General features: G+C 41.9%; 1 protein-coding gene across 3 annotated transcripts in view; it reads left to right on the forward strand.

The window, feature by feature from the left end:
- LOC112249084 (phosphorylase b kinase regulatory subunit beta) overlaps positions 1-18,919 on the forward strand; it is an 82,050-nt gene extending 63,131 nt beyond the window's left edge. For 2 of the 3 annotated variants that reach the window (XM_024418728.2, XM_024418726.2), the window contains 16 exons: positions 1,743-1,836; positions 4,991-5,074; positions 5,844-5,948; positions 6,100-6,182; positions 8,971-9,061; positions 9,538-9,596; positions 10,741-10,903; positions 11,045-11,126; positions 12,504-12,561; positions 14,979-15,069; positions 16,303-16,499; positions 16,674-16,808; positions 16,898-17,027; positions 17,355-17,462; positions 17,675-17,812; positions 18,235-18,919. In XM_024418728.2, the coding sequence (XP_024274496.2) occupies positions 1,743-1,836; positions 4,991-5,074; positions 5,844-5,948; positions 6,100-6,182; positions 8,971-9,061; positions 9,538-9,596; positions 10,741-10,903; positions 11,045-11,126; positions 12,504-12,561; positions 14,979-15,069; positions 16,303-16,499; positions 16,674-16,808; positions 16,898-17,027; positions 17,355-17,462; positions 17,675-17,812; positions 18,235-18,372 (1,756 nt within the window). In that variant the 3' untranslated portion in view covers positions 18,373-18,919. Of the gene's footprint in view, positions 1-1,742; positions 1,837-4,990; positions 5,075-5,843; positions 5,949-6,099; positions 6,183-8,970; positions 9,062-9,537; positions 9,597-10,740; positions 10,904-11,044; positions 11,127-12,503; positions 12,562-12,835; positions 12,927-14,978; positions 15,070-16,302; positions 16,500-16,673; positions 16,809-16,897; positions 17,028-17,354; positions 17,463-17,674; positions 17,813-18,234 lie in introns of all 3 variants that reach the window. The other variant, XM_024418727.2, reaches the window with a different exon arrangement.
- Positions 18,920-21,698: the final 2,779 nt, after the last annotated feature.

Below are 21,698 nucleotides of genomic sequence, written 5' to 3' on the forward strand. Positions count from 1 at the left end.
TTCCAAATTGACAATGACCCCAAGCATACTTCCAAAGTTGTGGCAAAATGGCTCAAGGACAATAAAGACAAGGTATTGGAGTGGCCATCACAAAGCTCTGACCTCAATCCTATAGAACATTTGTGGGCAGATCTGAAAAGGCGTGTGCGAGCAATGAAGCCTACAAACCTGACTCAGTTACACCAGCTCTCAGGAGGAATGGCCCAAAATTATTGTGGCCCAAACTTATTGTGGGAAGCTAGTGGAAGGCTACCCAAAACGTTTGACCCAAATTAAACAATTTAAAGGCAATGCTACCAAATATGAATTGAGTGTATGTAAACTTCTGACCCACTGGGAATGTGATGAAAGAAATAAAAGCTGAAATAAATCATTTTCTCTACTATTATTCTGACATTTCACATTCTTAAGATAATGAGGTGATCCTAACTGACCTAAGACAGGGATTGTTTACTAGGATTAAATGTCAGGACGTTCGCACACGGGTATGTCAACGTCTGACTTTAACTGTACGTGTGCGTGAGAGAGTCTATGGTAGTTTAGAAAGCTGGTTGTTTTTCCTCCCTTTCTCCTTCTCTCGTCTGTGGTGCTATTGCACTGTGCACATTAAGCGACTGGCCAGTGCGCAGTCTTCATCTGTTAGCACCCTAATTTAGCTGTGGAGCCTGTTAACCTGTCCTGCTGTTCCAATCAGATGGCAGGTTTTCCTCAGCAGCTAACCTAACACTCTGCCTGATCACTTCCTCCAAGCCTTTACCTAATGCTTGTTTCAGAGGATTTTTCAAGATGTAGCTTGTACAAAACCATATAACTTTCATCATTAAACCCTTACTGAACCCTCTCTCTGGCTAGGACGTGTAGACAAACTCTGTGATTTTTTTTCCTCTGCAGTAGAAGTGACCATCCCCCACCTCAGCCTGACCCTATTGTCCAGTGGCAGAGGCCAATTCACACCAATGTGTTAGGGACCAGGTTGTCAGGGAACAGATTCAGCTGACCTGGCCAGCCAATCAATAGCCTAGCCTGGGAGCAGGCAAACCCCACTCTGCCTCTCAACACTTCAGTTGTTTCCAGGAGGAGAACAGGTTGAGACAACCTCTGTACAACCTCTGACAACTCCCGTCCTCCACATCAACTCACATTTGAACCTTTCCACATGGACAATCCTTCTTCTGGACTCCCTGACTGGTGTTTTCGTGTGTCTTTGACCATAAAATCACAATACAATATTTTTATTTTTATTTTATTTCACCTTTATTTAACCAGGTAGGCTAGTTGAGAACAAGTTCTCATTTGCAACTGCGACCTGGCCAAGATAAAGCATAGCAGTGTGAACAGACAACACAGAGTTACACATGGAGTAAACAATTAACAAGGCAATATCACAGTAGGAAAAAAAGAGAGTCTATATACATTGTGTGCAAAAGGCATGAGGAGGTAGGCGAATAATTACAATTTTGCAGATTAACACCGGAGTGATACATGATCAGATGGTCATGTACACTACAACACTTTCAGTAGTCTATCCTCCTTCTTGTTTCCTATGTGTCTGTTTGGTAAGAAATGTGTCTTCTGTACATCTGTCTCCTACTGGTCATTTACGTCCTCTAACCGGCACCTCTATCGGAGTCCACCACCAGTTGGTGGCGCTTTTTTCATAACTAATGTACTTTTGGCCACCCAGACTGTTGGGCTTCCTGAACAGTCCCGGCTGTGTAGCCTAACAGTGTGTTGTGTTGCAGACTGCAGGTGTTTCTGAACACCTATGGCATCCAGACTCAGACACCCCAGCAGGTGGAGCCCATTCAGATCTGGGCCCAGAAGGAGCTGGTCAATGTGAGTTATAACACAGAATGAAATATGAGTGATATTCGTCACTATCTTCTTTTTTTGAACCTTTATTTAACTAGGCAGGTCAGTTAAGAACAAGTTCTTATTTACAATGACGGCCTACTGGGGAACAGTGAGTTAACTGCCTTGTTCATGGGCAGAACGACAGATTATTACCTTGTCAGCTCGGGGATCCGAGGTTACCTGCCGCACCCAAATGGGTAACACCACATCCTGACCTTGGGCCTGCTGCGAGCCCAAACGTTGGTCATTAAATGCTCACTGCAAGGAGAGATGATTGTGCCACGTTCTTGTACATTTTCTGAAGGTAGGTAAATACACCTGATTTTAGAAATCAATAAACAAATCAGTCAATTACCTAGATGTCCAAGGCCCTCTATCAATATGTCAGCCGAGCATATGGGCTTAGTCAATTCATCTGACTCTCAATCTTACATCCGTGTTCTATTAAGAAATCCCTCTTGGTTGCTCAATCAGTCAAAGGGAGGCTGGAGATTGGTCCATGTGATTTACCAGTTGACCTGTGACTTGATCAATATGCCATTCAAGTCTTAAAGTATTACTGTATTGTTGTAATGCGTATTGAAAAGCATTGTCCTTTCCCAATATATTAATTCATCTTAGAAAGGTCTGCCTCTGCTCTTCCTCCCTGTTGTTGGGCATGTAGTTATGCAGCAGTGGATTGGGTAGGTGTCACGAGCCAGGACGAGCAGCATGCTAAATATTAAATCCCATGCGTTTTGAATCTGTTAAAGGCTGGGCCACCGCTCTGCATTGCGTCGCTCGCTTCATCTCTCTCTGCCGTTCGATTGTGTTTACAACAGCTGCTTGACAACAGGAGAGCGGCAATTACGTCCAGCAGCATGTTATTTATCTCAACCCAGGTGGCACAGCAACAGCGCTGCCAAAATAGCTTCCATTTGCCTCGGTGATGCCTCCCCAACCCCTCTGCATGTCTTTTGACCCATCTCCCAGCGATCATGTAAAAAATCTATAAGATCTATAAAAGCCCATGGGTCATTCCACCAATTCTTGGTGCCTTCTGAGAAGTGTAACTTGGTCAAAAAAAAACTTTTGATTTCACCTCATTTGAAAAGTCTGTCATAAAGAAAACACATTTTCCCAGCTCATGAGGTAATTTATTATTATTATTTTTTAAATACTATTGTAAGTGCCAAATAAAGTAACAGGGTTGACAATTTTCTTATTGAACCTTACCATGAGGGACAGATGTAAATGAATACCTAATCACATGAAATGCATTATAATCTTCAGAAATTACTTTGTCAAAGCAACAAAATAATGAGGGCCTTCTAATTGATGGTGAAACTTGGGAGACATTTTGGGAAAATCTTACCCAAGGTGATGCGGTTGACAGAGGGACATGTCGAAATGCTTCATTTTGGCACTTTAGCAAGCCTTTATTCCATTGAAAACACAATTGATTGAATTCTCAATGTGGTCTATATTTCTACTTTAAATCGCAAATGTCAAAAGGCCCCCTTTTTCGTGGAACGACCCAGATGTCTCGGAGAGAGGAGAGCAGGTTTTTGATTGATAAACGGAGACACTGCGACACTAAAGCCTTCTGTTACAACAGTCCTCATATCACCCAACCTAATGACACACTCAGAGTGTAGCCGTCTTGATGGCATTAGCAGCAATCACATTAGCAGTTTGGTTGCTTTCAATTGTGGTCTGAATGAGAGGACTTTGTGATGTGAGCCGTATGCTGTGGTGTGTTCATTGGTATTCCATAGGCAGGGACAGGGAGCTGTGGGTGCAGACAAAGGTTCACACAACGTCTCTCCTGAAACAGGAGGCATGGCCAGGGGCGCTGGAAATTTGTTGTGCGACTTAATTCTGAATAAATGTTTCCCGTCTTTGTGAACTCTGCTTTTTAAAAATATTATCATAATATTCTGTTAATTGCTTGATTCTCCTATTATCTTTCGTACTTTCCATCCATGTATAATTCCTTTCCAACTCATTCGAAGATGGGGGGAAAAGCAGGAGGAGTGGCAGAGCTCCATCTAGCGGTAGGATGTACACATTGCTCTTTGGTATGACTGGTTATTGCTGTGTATTGAAGCCGGTTAGCTACGTTTCCTGCAGCGCCACTGAAGTATGTAGTCAGTGTTATTGACCAGGAGCATTTATAGCCTGGTGTGGAAAGATAAGGGCAGTATGAAACAGAGGTCACATGGACTGCAGTGTGCCTCTCCACATGAATGGATCAGGTGCTGTAAAATCAATGCCCATTATCTGCTTTGTTGCATTATGGATTGACGACAATTTTCCAGATCACTCTGGCATACAGGTTGTTACCTCTATTTTAGTTTGAGTGTCTTCAGGAAACAGACACTCTGTGACCTTGTACCATTTACATAGCTAAAATTGAATTAAAATATATTTTAAATATTCAAATTCCATTTGCCAAGGCAATATTACAACAAGACCATACCAGGTAGAAGTGAAAGAATGGGGAGCAGTGAGGGCCGACCCTGACTGACGGAGCCTACTAACTAACTGAGCTACTTGGTGTTGAGCTTTACAGTAAGGGCCTGCAATATATCTCTGCCCTCTGACAACTCTCCAGTAAACCCACTTGCACCATGGCACTAAACAGACCCATAGAGGCTCCACAACAGAGCCGTCTTATGCAGGCTCTGTAGGGGCCATTAACTACTGACACGTCTCATAACTTCAGAGGGAAGTAATTTTAGATTATGGATCGCAACAAAAGAAAATCCCCCAGGGATATGAGGATGATTGATCTTTGGAGGTGCAGTAAAAATAGACAACTTTCCCTGCCTGGCATTTTTAAAATGACTCCCATTATGATCTCTGTCATATCTAGCTGAGTGTGTTGTCAGATCTGAAGGCTGGATATGTGTAAGAGAGGCAAGGAAGGTAGCTAGCTATGTTGATAGCAGTTGTCGATTGATCTGTGACTTGCCTGGAGGAATAGAAGGAAGGTAATGCTGTTGTGGTCTGTTTGTTAGTGTCAGCTGTAATGTAAATGTCGTTGGTCAATAGGCCACGGTCCAAGATTTTATGTGTAATTTTAAAACTAAGCTTATAAAAATTTTAAAAACGTAACTGAAATATGTATGTATTTTTCTTTCTCCCCCCCCAGGCGTACCGCTTCCTGGCCATCAATAAGAAGCTGGGGCTGAGTGGGCGTCCAGAAAGGCCAGTGGGCTGCATGGGGACTTGCAAGGTGAGTGTTCACCACTCAATGCTAGCACATACTCAGAGGTCATGGGCATACCACCACCTCCTCACTGATTAACATAAACCAGCACTTCTCCGTGTGAAACCACATGTCAGAAACAGAATAATATTAATTTACATGTACAGATATAATGTACATAGATATTATACATATTTTTGCCTCACTCTTAACATTGTACAAAGTACTGCTGCCATGCAATGCATGATGAAAATATAATCATTCAATTTCGTAATCCACTTTGATATTGTGAGCTGCTGTCATTTTTTTGGTATTCCTTCTAGTTGTCTCCAGTAAAGGTCATCTAAATAAGTTTATGCAGCTGAATTGCATTAAAAAAAATATATACAAAATTGCAAAATGAATCAATCACAGGTCCAAACCTATTACTAAGACAATCTTTTAATGGAACTTTTATGTGTTCTGATGGAATAGGGCGTCCTGCCAGAGGGCATTATGATCATCTCTTTGTTTGTGTGCGTCGGCGTGCTCTTGTGTTTTAGAGACGGACAGGGAGAGCGAGTGTGCCTGTGCATATTTGTGTGTTTGTTTGTGGAGGAGAGGTTGTGTGTTAGTTTTAGGAAGTATCTGTGCTCGCAGGACTGTAATGTTTATGTGTTCCAGCTCCTGTGTATTCCTTCCTCAAGATCGATGGGTTGTTTTACGTCCTGTCCTGAGTCATGTGTCGGTACCTCCGAGCCATCCATCTTGGCCTGCAGGATCAAGTAATGCAATGTGTCTGCTCCACTCCCCACAGATTTATCGGATCCTGGGGAAGACTGTGGTGTGCTACCCTATCGTCTTTGATCTCAGTGACTTCTACTTATCCCAGGACGTCATGCTGCTGATTGATGACATCAAGGTGGGGTGAACTCACCTCATACACACGGCTGTTTAGACATTTGTCTGTTTTAATCCTTGTTCTGGGGCCTGCACACTCACCATGTTGTGTCCCTAACTGCCTGTCTGTTTGGTCAATGCAAGTTTAATGTGTTACATATCTTTGTGTGTAGAATGCACTGCAGTTCATCAAGCATAGCTGGAAAATGAAAGGTCGCCCACTCTTCCTGGTCCTCATCAGAGAGGACAACATCAAGTAAGATCTACTTTTGTATTTCCTTCTGTACTGTAAGGGTTACTGCTTTAGAGTGTATTGGAATCCAGCACAGGAGGTGTCCCCTGTATTTGCCGATAAGAGTTTCATTATAGTCATTTATATCACTTTAGCTTGGGTGTTATGCTGATCACAGCAGTATTGATCATTATCCAAAGAGCACCTTTTAAATACAATAAAATAGCTTACCTGTCCACAGTAGAGGTTGTTCTATAGGAGTCAGTGGAATAACATATAAAACAGCTCAATACTCATTAGGTCAGGCCTGGGAAAAGGCCGGCCCGTGGGCCGTATGTGGCCCGCGACCTAGTTCAATACGGCCCGCGGAATCATGCTCCGATCACAAAGATTTTGAGATAGTAAAGGTTTGAAAAACACATTTGTTATTCAACTTAAAGCCCAATGAATACTCACCTTTGTGTCATGATTTAACTCCCACCTCTTGTGGGACATTTATTTTGAAGGCACGTATAATTAACAACTACACTAGGACAGACAGTGACTGAAAGGCTGACACACATCACAGTTACAAATAGTAGCTAGCTAGAAATTGCGCAAAAAATTAGGTTTTCAAAGAGAATGAAAAGTAGAACACGAATGTAGGATGTTCCAGCAAGAGTGGACATCGAAATAATTCTTTATTGAGGTATCAGGGAAAGCTGTGCCCTTAGTGTGCAAAGAGAGCATCGTTGTCTTGAAAGACTACAACTTGTCCCGACACTTCCAGATGAAGTATGCAGAGAACTGTAGGGATAAGCCTTCTGAGCAGAGGGCGAAGGCATTGAAAGCGTTGCAAAAGAGGCAAGGACTTCTCACAAAACTGCATTCAGCAAACAACGGAATTGCGAGAGCTAGCTATGTACTGTCCCACAAAATTGTTAAACATAGCAAGCCATTCGCTGAGGACGAATTCATTAAAGAATGTTTAATTGACTCTGCAGCAATACTTTGCCCCGACAAGAAAGAACTGTTCGAAAATATTTCCCTGTCAATATGAACAGTGACACGGCGTGTTGAGGACATGGCAGAGAATAAGGAACAACAGTTGAAAGACAAGGTTAAGGATTTCACCTATTTCTCCTTGGCCCTGGATGAGAGCAGTGATGCACGTGACACGGCACAGTTGTTGATATTCTTACGAGGCAAAACCCCAGACTTTGAAATTACAGATGAGCTTGCTTCAGTGTCGTCAATGAAGAGCACAGCCACAAGGAAAGATTTATTGGAGGAGGTTAATAAGTGTGTGGCAAAGCTGGGACTGAGTTTTGAAAAGTTATCCAGTGTGACCACTGATGGATGCCCAAACTTGACAGGAAAAAATGTTGGCCTTTTGAAAAGGATACAAGATCAAGTAGCTGAGCTGAACCCAGATCAGAATTGTTTTTCCTGCATTGCATTATTCATCAGGAGGTACTCTGTAAATGTGTTCTGAAAATGAGCCATGTTGTGGATACATTCACTAAAGAGGTAAACTTCACAAGAGAAAAATCTTTAAACCACAGGCAGTTTGTCTCATTGTTGGAAGAGACAGAGTCGGGTCATGCGGATCTCCCCTACCACACAAACGTGGGGAAAGTGCTTAAAAGGGTGTGGGACCTGAAGTCAGAGATTGCTGAGTTTTTGCAAATGAAAGGAATATATGTGGATTTCCATCAAATAAAAAATAAAGAATGGTTGGCTGATTTGACCTTCACCGTGGACATCATGGCCCTCATGAATGAACTGAATTCTAAACTACAAGGGAAGGGCCTTTTTGCACATCAGATGTACAGCCTTGTCAAAGCCTTCAAGGGAAATTACTCCTCCTAACCCGCCAACTAGAAGCCAACCATCTCACCCACCTTCCGACACTACTAGTCTGTTCCCTATCAGATGACCAACGGGAGAAGTATACATCACTGCTGTGTGCTTTGAACGGGGAGTTTTCTCATCATTTTGAGGATTTCAAAGTGTTGGAAAATGACATGCTGTTGGTTTCCTCCCCTTTCACCTTAAATGTGGATAACGCTCCCACAGACCTGCCACTTGAGCTTGTCAATCTTCAGACTGATGCAGTGATTAGAGAAATATTCAAAACAATGTCACTGACGAGGTTCTATGTATCTCTCGATGAACAACACTTTCCAAACATTAGGAGTCATGCTCAGAAGATGTTTGTACTTTTTGGGTCAACCTTTGTATGTGAACAGACATTTTCAATTATGAAATATAACAAGTCAAGGCACAGGTCATCTCTTACTGACTCTCACCTCTCAGCAATCCTGCGCATAGCGACGTCAGAAACTATACCTGACTTCACTGCTCTAGTCAATCCCCATCAGAGAATTCACTTCTCACACTGATTGAGTAGTTTAAATATAATGTTGAGCTCTCTCTCTCTCTCTTGTGTTTTTTGCATACCTGTTAACAAGAGTTCTGTCCATGGTGCTGAATGCACAGTGTACTTTTCCCTCCCTGTGTAGTTCATTGCCTGTTTAATAATGAAAATACCTACCAAAAGTAGAACATGGATGTGGTTTATTCCTGTGCATGTTAAAAAAGTTAAATAAGTAGCATATCTGGATGTGATTTACAGTAGATATATCTGTCAACACAGTCATACACATGATGTATAATCCTGTAATATGATTCTGGCCCGTGATGGCAAAAATATATTCTAATGTGGACCTGCATGGAAAATAATTGCCCAGGCCTGCATTAGGTTAATATGGAGAAAATGATGACCATTGAAAATGGTAACAGTGGAATACCCTTGGTTTCTATCCATCAGGGGGAGCCGTTTCAACCCAGTCCTGGACATGTTGGCATCATTCAAGAAGGGGAGCGTCGGTGGGGTCAAAGTTCACGTGGACAGACTTCAGGTTCTCAGCACTTTTACTTGTTTCAGTCTACTGACACTTCTTTGAGGCGTTGTGATATCTACCCTCACAATACTATTGTCAGTTTTCCCTTCCTTTGGAAATGCATTCAGATATAGTGAATATGTATGTTTGCAAATCCAATGCCTTTGAATTGCCTTCACCGAGTTCTATTTCCTACTGTTACAATGACTTTCAGTGTCTCTAGAGAGTTCTTTAGATGTTTTGATGTGACGTCTTTTAAGAAGGACACTCAATATTCCCCTCGCACCTAACTCTACGAGCAGACAAAGGGCTCCATCCCTCATAGTCAATCCCTTTTATCATCTCATTCTTCTGGGGACATAATTCCCCTTTGCACATCTAACTGGCTGTCTTCATTTTGATGTGACTTCAGTCATAATGTTTGAAATCACCTGAACTGTTCCTATCCCCTGTAAATGAGATTCCTTGATGTAACTATTAATTTGTGCTTCCAGACCCTGATATCAGGAGCTATTGTGGAGCAGTTGGACTTCCTTCGTGTCAATGAAGCAGAGTAAGAGCTTGTTCCTGTCGTTCCACCTTTGTTTTGTGACACAATCTTTATACGGCAGTGGTCACCAACCTTTTCTGAGTCAAGATCACTTTCTGAGTCAAAATGCATGCCAAGATCTACCGCTCTGATTTTTATATTAACATGACTTAAAAAATCTAAGCCTATGCAACAATAACCAATTAAAAACAGTATTGTGGCAATGAGGTTTGTGCAGTAAGCTATAGGCCCAATACATTATCACCACATACTGGCTTTGCTTGAATTTACCTGCCAATGCATTGTTGTTTGGGACATTTTTTTAAATTATATTTCAACATTTGAGGTAGGCTATATGATCACACCCATAATAGATCCATTGTATTACTTGAGGCACAGCTGAGTGAGCATACATTTAAGTAATTTGCTTTTTATTTTACTGAGCTGATGGTACCTGCATCTAATTGTCAGTCTCAGCAGAGATAGAGAGCAGCAGACTGAGGGTCCGTCTCTCAACATCCCTCCGCTCTCCCTTTCCTCCACTGACACTCACCAAAAAGGGACACCGTTTACCAGCTGATGGTGAAACTCGAGTCGCACCGCATTATTTCTGCCTCATGCACAAATTCATGTTGTTACTCCTATGAACAGAGGAGATATTAAAAAAGACCCAAGCCGCTAATAATAACAACATTCATTCATTACTGCTGCACTGCTTGTTGTAGCGCAGAGTGGAAATAGGAAAAACGAGCATTTTGAAATATCACAGAATCAATTTTGCTGTAGATTTATTTTATGCCTGCTATGTTACTGCAGACTCTGTCATCTGAGAAATGCCAGCGGTGGCATAGTGCACTTGATTTCCTCTCCAGGCCCACCGGGAAGGCAGAGTTTGTACCTTCAGACACATGAAATGGCAATAGTTTGCCTACCCGGCACGCAGGGCAGCTGAATTGGCTGCACCTACCACCAACAATCAGAGACTAATAAAAAAATTAAAAATCGGAACACAAGGCTTTATCGTTGGGTTTTTTACAGAAATGTTTGGCGATCGACAAGTCGATCACGTTCGACCGGTTGGTGACCACTATTATCAAGGAATCAGTTCAGTAAAGAACTTAACTTGCCTGTAAACCTGAAAATACTCATGTAACTTCTGCTGGTATAGAATCCCAGAGTTTAAGAACTTTCAGGAGCTGGAGATGCCCAAGCACTCCAAGGTAAAGAGGCAGACGAGCACGCCAAATGCCTCAAACCTGGAGCAGCAGCCTGAGATCGACATTGAGGAGTGGAAACACAAATCCACCAACGAGATCATGCAGAAATTCTACGTGAGTACGGTGTCGATATTAGGACAGCTTCAATCAAAAGTTGATGGGTGTTTAATGTAGCGTTCTAGATCTGACTCTAAACTGTCATTACACTCCTATGGCATGACCTTTGATCTCTTTCTGTGTTTTTGTCTTACTCAGGACTGTGACTGCCTGGCCAGTCAAGCACAGCTTGCCAGTATTCTCATGAAGAAAGAGGGTCCTGACTTCTTTGCCAATGATGGTAGGCACAGAATCAAAAACACATGCAAAATGGTGTTACTCTGTTAAAATAACAGTCCAGTGAAAATCTATTTGTACTAATATTCTGTTTGCTCATACCCAAATAATGTTGTTGACTCGTCCTTTTCTTGTAATTGTAGCCAAAACATAAATGAGAGAAAACCCTCTCAGTAAAACCCAAACTCAAACTTGTTATTGAAACAAACCGTAAAAAAAAAAAAAATACACCTGAAATTTGCTTGGATAATGACATCATCCTCTTCGGCCGAGACAGGCCGTGATTGGTCCAGCAGCATTTTTTTTTTTCCGGTGGGGTGAAAGATCCTTCTCGAGACTCAGGCTCAGGAGTGCACATTCACTGCATACAAGCAAGCTAGCTAGCAAGCCTATGCAAACCCTATGCAACAACTCTCGCCAATCACTACTATTTCAAATGATGTGGTTTGTAAGAGTTGGCCTGCTGGCTATTTAGAAGCAGCTAGCTACCTAGCATGCTAATGTTAGCTATCGCGACTAACTGTAGCCAGCAAGAAAGCAAGAAAAAGCAGATCCTCCACACAACAGTCATCTCTCAATTCCCTTCTATTTTAAATCATGTGGTTTATAGCTTAAAGTTTTATGTCAAGAGGAAACACAGTTAGCTGTTGTTGACTGAAATACAGGTAACTGTAAATAAAGGAAACACCAACAGAAAGTGTCTTAATAGGGTGTTGGGCCACCACGAGCCAGAAAAGCTTCAATGCACCTTGGCATAGATTCTACAAGTGTCTGGAACTCTATTGAAGGGATGCGACACCATTCTTCCATTTGGTGTTTTGTTGATGGTGGTGGAAAACGCTGTCTCAGGCCCTGCTTCAGAATCTCCCATAAGTGTTCAATTGGGTTGAGATTTGGTGACTGAGATCACTCTGTTGTTTCCTAACAGGCCAAGCAGGGGCATAGAGAAAATATGCTTTTTAATATCCTAATTATAATGTTTTGGAAGGACATCTATTTAATTCATATTGTAATTAATTGTAGGTAATATTTTTGTTTTAAAATGTAACATTGAAAAGATACTTTTAACACTATTCATCAGAGCCAGACTAATGGGCCAACTAGCCCCAGGGTGGGAATCAGTGCATCACTGTAAATGAAATGTCCATAGCCTAATCCATGTAGCACCCCATGACTAACTGATAATACGAATACAAAATGGGGTCAATTCAACCAAGGCATAGTCTATGCAGCTAGTGTCAAGAATAGCAGTGTCTTGGCAAACACTGTTTTCAGACCCAATCATCTACAGTTTACATTGTTTGTTTTACATAATTTCTAGAATATATCCAGTGATTTGCATTGCTCAGTTCACTTACAGAGGCCTTTTAATTGTTTCCAGAGACCCTAATGGAAGACATGGAGAGACTCTACAGAATAGCTGGGACCAGGAAACTTTGGTCAGATTTCCTTCTTTCTCTAGCATATCATTCCCTTTCATTTAACCTGAAAGAATAGTTTGTATTTTATTTTATGTGGCCGATGATATCCTTCCATTACAGTACCTCTATGAAGAGCCTTCAACATTTTTGCCTTTCACATACTTTTACTGTCGTTTCAAGATTTAAATAACATTTTCTCTTGTTCTCCTATGTCTGTCTTCATCAAAATTGTAAATGTATCCACTGAATTCACAACTATTGTAAACAATGATAGACATTTCTATGGGTGTAGGCTAGCGGTGCGTTACGCTGCAGCCGTTATCAAGAAGTTTGCCGGTTCTATAGCCCCTCATATCACCACACTGGTGGTCCATGGCAAGCAGGTAATGGAGTAGAGTTGATGTGTAGCATGTGTGCTGTATTAGCTCAGCTAGCCACTCAGTCACTGTGCACAACGTGTACCATTAACTGTGAGTGCTATGCTTCACTCATGCGCTACTTCCCTCTGCAGCACTGTCCAATTGCTCTCTGTGAACGATCAATTTCACGTTCACATGTTCCGTTGGCCTTTTTGTTCTTGCCGTTGTTGTTGTTGTTGTGATGGTTCGGCTGCGTTATGGGGAACTGGTCGTGAGTTTTCATATTGCTCAGCGCTAAGATTGAACATAATTTAAAAGAGACCTGAGAGTCAGAGAGTGGAACAGCCCATAATCCAGCCGGGCTCCACCTTGCTCTGGAACCACATCAGTACTTGGTCCAATTTCCTTTCTCATTTATTTAACACGGGTTAATAAGTGGAGCTTGAAATAAGTTCCTTTAATATTACAAAACATCAATGGTTTAACATCACAACATGCCCTTTGAGCATTTAGCCTGACATTTCATGGACAAAATATGTAGACGTATAAGCTGTAGACCATATCAGTGCTAAAACGATATGAGCACAATTTACTATAGGTATAGATGGCTGGGTGTGGTAAATGGGAGATGAATATTGTTGATACGGTGAAAGTACACCTTTTTAAAGCTTAAAACACTGTGTTTTCTCCATTTTATTTGGAAATCTATTGAGAATGTTTTTTTAAGTTGAGGTGTATGGCTGTATCACATACAATCAACCCTGAATGCTGCCATGTACACTCCCCTCCAAATGTATTTGGACAGTGAAGCTAGAACTTTTATATGGTCTCTATACTCCAGAATTTTGGATGTGAGATCAATATGTTTCATATGAGGCATAAGTAAAGGATGTCATCTTTTTATTTGAGGGTCTTTTCATACATATCTGTTACCGTTCAGAAATGACATCTCATTCCAAAACCGTTTAGAAAAAAACATCTCATTCCAAAATCATGGGCATTAATATGGAGTTGGTCTCCCCTTTTGATGCTGTAACAGCCTCCACTCTTCTGGGAAGGCTTTCGACTAGATGGTGGAACATTGCTGCAGGGATTTGCTCCCGTTCAGCCACAAGAGCATTAGTGAGGTCGGGCACTGATGTTGGGCGATTAGGGCTGGCTCGAAGTCGGCGTTCCAGTTCATCCTAAAGGTGTTCGATGGGGTTGAGGTCAGGGCTCTGTGCAAACTGTTGCCATAAAGAAGCACAGAATTGTCTAGAATGTCATTGTATGCTGATTTCCCTTCCCGGGGCCTAGCCCGACCATGAAAAACAGCCCCAGACCATTATTCCTCCTCCACCAAACTTTACAGTTGTCATTATGCATTGGGGCAGGTAGCGTTCCGTAAACCCGTGATTCATCCACCGGACTGCCAGATGGTGGAGTGTGATTCATCACTCCAGAGAACGCGTTTCCACTGCACCAGAGTCCAATGGTGGCAAGCTTTACACCACTCCAGCCAACGCTTGGCATTGCACATGGTGATCTTAGGCTTATGTGCGGCTACTCGGCCGTGGAAACCCATTTCATGGAGCTCCCGACAAACAGTTCTTGTGCTGACGTTGCTTTCAGAGGCAGTTTGGGACTCACTAGTGAGTGTTGCAACTGAGGACAGATGCCTCGAACTTCCTCACTCATCATTATTCACGATTCATTCAGGATTATTCGTAATCATGATATCATCCATATTAATGTGGAAGTGTTCAGAAACATATTATATTCTTATTTACAATAAAAGGGACTCCAAAATGACACAATACATTATTTACCATTAATTTATATTGGGCACAACATAATCTGAAGCACAACCCCCAAAAACTGCAAATGCTTCCAACTACCTTCAGTAGTGTGACTCAAATCACGTTACAGCACATCAGCCTTAATGTCATGGTTATACTGTATGTGTGGTTCTTATGATAGAGAACACAGCTGACTACATTGTTATCGCACTGTCATTATGAACTGTTCCTACTGTAGTTGTACTGACACATATAGCATTGACCCTATTAAGGATCTCCTTGTGTTTTTGTTTACCAGGGGGGTTGTACGAATCGCAGCCAGTGTGATAACTAAGCTAGTGGACAGCATTGCCCCAAGTATTACTAGTGTTTTAGTGCATGGCAAGCAGGTAAGTGGACATTTTGAAAATGGGGGAAAATTATACAGTTGAATCATGTATGTATTTATTTTTTTGTCACATCAGATGCCTATTTTGAAACACGATCTTAGTGTTCATTGATTATCAATGAATTGGATGAATTATGTCCATTTTGAAAGTATTAGGAACGTTCAGTTGACAGTGAGCTCCTCATGCTTTTGTCCTATAGGAAATGCTTAGTGTTATTGCAGTTGCACGCTTCGTATTTCCCAGCTAACTCACTGTGCTTTAGCCCTGTAGCAAGGCTGTTAATATGTTTCATATAGTAACCTGCTGAAAGTGTATTCCTGGGTTTAACAGGCTCTATGTATGCTGTGACCTGACCTATAACCTATGACCTAATACAACCCTTTCCCTTGGATTTATATGAAGTGAGCTGCTTAAAAGTATAATGTTTTATCATTATACATTTTTTTTCTCAAATATTAGTTGCTTCTTAGCAGTCCCCATTTGTGGCCTCATTTTCCCACCCAAGAGTTTTGGGCGGTTCATTACTATGAAGTACCTCAAGGTGTGAATCTGCATGTAGATTGCATCGTAGAGGGAAAACTATTCTGGACTTGATGAGAAAGATGGTTTTGAGCAAGAGTTGTCTGCACCTGTCACCTGGTAGGACATGTTTAGATTACATTTAGTAATATTAGAAGCGAGGTACAGATTAAAAGCTGTGATTTACCATCTAACTGGAGAGCATTAGTCTGCAACCATATGTTTTGAGGGGCTATTTTTCAAAGGGATATTAAAGCATATCTTGTTGTTTGGGAAGAATAATGATTACCCAGGTGTAATTTTCTTCTGGCCTTTATGCTTTGAAAATAAGTATTATCACAAGATAATCTTGGTCATTATCTTTTATCCCATGTTCTACTAGGTGGGGGTGTGTGTGTGTGGGGGGGCACTTTTACAGTTTTGAGATGGAGAGATAGTTTAATAAGCGAAGGGGATACAGAAACATCAGCATTTCTACATAGTATTACACACTATCTGGTCAGTCAAAAAGTGTATAGGTAGAGGGATGTCACCCATAAAATAAAATCTAATGTTTTTATTTCAACCTTTTGACTATTTGCTTCTTGTTATCCATGTAGACACATCTACCTTTCTGGTTCATCACTCTGTCCTCTTAGTAAAAGAATCCCCACAAAACAATAACAGAACAGCAGACATTCTTCTGATGCTGGCTGGGCTGTGCTCTGTTGCCAGGTAACACTGGGACTGTTTGGGCATGAGGAGGAGGTGATCTCCAACCCCCTCTCACCTGGGGTCATCAAGGGCATCCTCTACAGCAAGTGCTACGGGGAGAGGGAGGCGGTGCTGCAGCAGGAGCTGGTCATCCACATCGGCTGGATCATCTCCAACACCCCCGAGCTGTTCAGCGGCATGCTCAAGATCCGCGTCGGGTACGAATAGAGCCCGGGAGGAATAGAGCTAGGCAGGCTGTAGCCATGGCTATTCTGATCCTACAGCTGGGTGGTTGTTATTCTGTTTGTTTCTCAAGTTGTCTGTTTGAGGATAGCCATCTGTGGTTATGAGATGCATTCTTTTTGCTTCGTATTCCGCTGGTATTGGTGTAGGTGGATCATCCAGGCCATGAAGCATGAGTTGGAGATCCGAGCAGGTGACATGTCACCCCAGGACATTTACCAGATGTCCCCCAGCGATGTTAAACAGCTGCTGCTGGATGTCCTTCAGCCACAACAGCACGGCAGGTAAACGCACGCACACACACACACACAAGCCTCCAGACACGCATTTTTTATTCTATTTTATTAATTTCCCTATTCGTTACCCATCCCAGGTCCTGGATCAACATGCGTCAAATCGATGGTTCCCTCAACAGGACTCCCCATGGCTTCTATGACCGAGTGTGGCAGATTTTGGAGAGAACTTGTAACGGCATCGTAGTGGCAGGGATCCGTCTCCCACAGGTAGTGTTGGTTATTGCAACAGTGACATTATAATCCTTTATTTACATCCTCAAACTCAACATTTAATCACATCTCTGAAGGACCACACTATAGGCCCCCTTTGACAGAGGTGAAATTCCCAAAAAGACTGCATATTTGAAGTATATTAGGCTGCTTGGCCCAACAGTTGATTCAAAAGGATGGTTTGAATGCAGGAGATCCTCAATGCATCGCATATACCTCACTATTAAATAAATGTCTGTTTATAATTTTTGGTAATAACTGGTCATCGGGTTGTTCTTGCCTAAAGCGTTACTGTTAAAATCTCCCACTTTCCTTCCATTGCAGCAACCTACACTATCTGACATGACCATGTATGAGATGAACTTTTCTCTGCTGGTGGAAGACACACTGAAGGACATTGTGCTGCCTGAGTACAGGCAGATAGTAGTAGAGGTAAGGGCCAATCAGATTTCACTGTAATTTACAGCTGCATGTTTTCCGTACACTACTCTTGGTCAAACAGGACCCTCCATTGACTATCTTACCCACGCATTTCATCTAGCAACATTTCCACCACATTGGGTTTACAATACAAAACATTCTAATTGTACACACATATTATCATGGCTCTACTTTCTTACCTGCCCTAATATCCATGGTTGCAGCTGCTGATGGTGGTGTCCATAGTGTTGGAGAGAAACCCGGAGCTGGAGTTTTCGGAGAAGGTTGACCTGGACGTTCTGGTGAAGGAGGCCTTCCATGACTTCCAGAAGGACAGGAGTCGGGAGGGGATGAATAAACCGGTAGGTGCCTGCCCTACACTCTCCGCTAGACTCACAGAATCTAAGGTTGGGTCACACCCACTGTCATGCGAGCTCCTTGGAGTTCATGTAGCATGCAAGCTTAGCTGTTGTACGCCCACGATGATGTACAGTACAAGTTATCACAGCGAAGTAGAAGCAGACCGCATATTCGAGGGGAGGGTACCTTGGGTGCTTTGGCGATAATTTTTCTGGTCAGTCTCGACTAAATTCATTAACGGTGAATGTTAAGGATGGGAGTAATTGTTTACTTGTTATTCATATCAGATAATTTCCAATCTGAATAGTTGTTCATTCTGCAGTTCGTTGCTGAAAAGCAGTGCTTTGTTATAAAGCTTTCGACAGTTTGCACTGTATATAACAGTACTGCTAGTTTACAATGAAAAAAACATTGTTGTCCGCAGGATGACATGGAGGAGTTCTATAAGACACCTCCGATGGGCAGGAGAGGTACCTCCAGTTACCTGACCAAGGCTGTGATGATTCAGCTGCTTCAGGGAGACGTGAAGCCCTCCAAGGATGACCCCTGCTCGGTCAGCTAAACCCGTTCAGCGGAGTAGAGGAGTCCACCTCTACTGTACTTCGTTGAACTACTAACAACATGCTAAATTAGTCAGCAGCACTGACTGTTGTTCCACCAGCAATACCCTTGTTCTGTTAGCTTCAAGCTATTATGTATCAGATCTTATCAACACCGTTACTACTGATAACAACATTGAACTCTTACCCCCTGAAATCCTTGCATTTAGACTTGTTTGTATAGCATTAGCGTTGTAGGGCAGCTCAGTGCACACTTTTTTTGTTCTCTAAGTCTTAGGAAGTCCAGGTCTTTTTGAAAGCCTGGTCGCTGTATTTTTCTGAATGTGGCTAATACACAGTCATTTGAGTTCCTTCACTCTTATTAACATGATATATTCATTAAGTTGTTTATGTGTTTGCACGTGGTTTGAGTGTGCCTACCCAGTGTAGTGAATCTGAATTGAACTTTTTCAATGTGTGTGACGATTGCCATTGTGTTCCGCCACTCGATCAAGGGGATTTTGGAAGCTCAACACTAGTTTCGAAAAAATAAACTTGTGGAACCTGTGACATCCTGTTGATTTATTTGCTTGGGTTCGTCATGTTTAAATTTCGTGGAGCGTTACCCCTGCTGTATAATATTTGCCTTGTATCATTGAAGCTAAATGTGTAAAAGGCTTTATAATCACAACATGGTGTAACATGTTTCTGTTTATTTCGCCTGCAGTTGCAACAGAAATGTCATGATTATTCAAGCGTGTCTAGTTGTTCCTGGGGGTATGTGTATTGTATTGAATCCCACCACTAGTAACTCCCACTCATGTCAGCTTAGCTGCAGTCATACCAATCTCACCACTGGAGCTGGAAAATCACATCATTTGACATACAAAGGAAGGGTTAGACACTGAGAAAAGCAGAGGAATTATTTCTGCGTAGGACTCAATACATCATTTACTTCAGAATGTGTTCTAAAGCTGCTCCAACACTTGGACAGGAGAATGGGATCGATAGATCGAGAAACGCTTAAAAAGGTCATGGTTGCAGGGAAGGTTGTTTCAGTGTTCTGAAGCGAGGAAGTTCATAAATAAGGGTGATAATTCAAACCATGCGAAAGTATGCTCATCGTGCATACAGTACATGTATGCTGTGGTTATTATTAGTTAGAGCAGAGTACATCGTCTGCCATCTAGATCAGGCCGGTGTATGAAATGACAGTGGCAATAGCATTTGTGGTGAACAATTTATTAATATGATACTGATACTGTTATGCATTGTACACCTCTGCCTGATGCTTCATTAATTGAAGAAAGCATTTCATAGGAAAAGCAAATATGCTGGTTGTATATGTTACACTAACTTGATACTTTATGACCGGACTCATCAATTCACAGTTCAATTAAAATCTGCAGAGCAGAACAATCTTTCATATTTACCGAGCAAGGCCGCATCCCCTCCTCGTCCCTGTAAAAGGTGTAATGTTTTCTCTTAAAGAACTCCCATAAAAGTTAACTGTGCATTAAAGCCAGAGTATGTCTTTTGCTGGCAGCAGTAAAAGCATTTATTTGCCAATCTGTCTCGAGCGTTTGGGCATGACAGTCAGAGCATTATTCCTGCTCCTTCTACACCAACACTCTGTACCATGAAGGGCATCAAAGACTGTGCCACTTGAAGAGGTCTAAGCCAATGTTTCCCTTTTTTTCGAAATATTATTATAGTCACTTTCTGGTCTGAACCAAAGGGCTGAATAAATAATGAAAGTTAATGTAAAGTGTGTGAAAATATATTTGACCTACAGTTTTTCTTTGTGTCATGTTAGATGATAATGGCTGTAAGTAGGTGAGATCCTTTTTCACAAACTACAGTGGGGCAAAAAAAGTATTTAGTCAGCTACTAATTGTGCAAGTTCTCCCACTTAAAAAGATGAGAGAGGCCTGTAATTTTCATCATAGGTACACGTTAACTATGACAGACAAAATGAAAAAAAAATTCTAGAAAATCACAGTGTAGGATTTTTAATGAATTTATTTGCAAATTATGGTGGAAAATAAGTATTTGGTCAATAAGTTTATCTCAATACTTTTATATACCCTTTGTTGGCAATGACAGAGGTCAAACATTTTCTGTAAGTCTTCACAAGGTTTCCACACACTGTTGCTGGTATTTTGGCCCATTCCTCCATGCAGATCTCCTCTAGAGCAGTGATGTTTTGGGGCTGTTGCTGGGCAACACGGACTTTCAACTCCCTCCAAAGATTTTCTATGGGGTTGAGATCTGGAGACTGGCTATGCCACTCCAGGACCTTGAAATGCTTCTTACGAAGCCACTCCTTCGTTGCCCGGGCGGTGTGTTTGGGATCATTGTCATGCTGAAAGACCCAGTCACGTTTCATCTTCAATGCCCTTGCTGATGGAAGGAGGTTTTCACTCAAAATCTCACGATACATGGCCCCATTCATTATTTCCTTTACACGGATCAGTCGTCCTGGTCCCTTTGCAGAAAAACAGCCCCAAAGCATGATGTTTCCACCCCTATGCTTCACATTAGGTATGGTGTTCTTTGGATGCAACTCAGCATTCTTTGTCCTCCAAACACGACGAGTTGCGTTTTTACCAAAAAGTTATATTTTGGTTTCATCTGACCATATGACATTCTCCCAATCTTCTTCTGGATCATCCAAATGCTCTCTAGCAAACTTCAGACGGGCCTGGACATGTACTGGCTTAAGCAGATTTGAGTCCCTGGCGGCGTAGTGTGTTACTGATGGTAGGCTTTGTTACTTTGGTCCCAGCTCTCTGCAGATCATTCACTAGGTCCCCCCGTGTGATTCTGGGATTTTTGCTCACCGTTCTTGTGCTCATTTTGACCCCACGGGGTGAGATCTTGCGTGGAGCCCCAGATCGAGGGAGATTATCAGTGGTCTTGTATGTCTTCCATTTCCTAGTAATTGCTCCCACAGTTGATTTCTTCAAACCATGCTGCTTACCTATTGCAGATTCAGTCTTCCCAGCCTGGTGCAGGTCTACAATTTTGTTTCTGGTGTCCTTTGACAGCTCTTTGGTCTTGGCCATAATGGAGTTTGGAGTGTGACTGTTTGAGGTTGTGGACAGGTGTCTTTTATACTGATAACAAGTTCAAACAGGTGCCATTAATACAGGTAACGAGTGGAGGACAGAGGAGCCTCTTAAAGAAGAAGTTACAGGTCTGTGAGAGCCAGAAATCGTGCTTGTTTGTAGGTGACCAAATACTTATTTTCCACCATAATTTGCAAATACATTCATAAAAAATCCTACAATGTGATTTCCTGGATATTTTTTTCTTCTCATTTTGTCTGTCATAGTTGAAGTGTACT

Source organism: Oncorhynchus tshawytscha, linkage group LG04 (assembly GCF_018296145.1).
Source record: "Oncorhynchus tshawytscha isolate Ot180627B linkage group LG04, Otsh_v2.0, whole genome shotgun sequence".
Taxonomy (NCBI): Eukaryota; Metazoa; Chordata; class Actinopteri; order Salmoniformes; family Salmonidae; genus Oncorhynchus; species Oncorhynchus tshawytscha.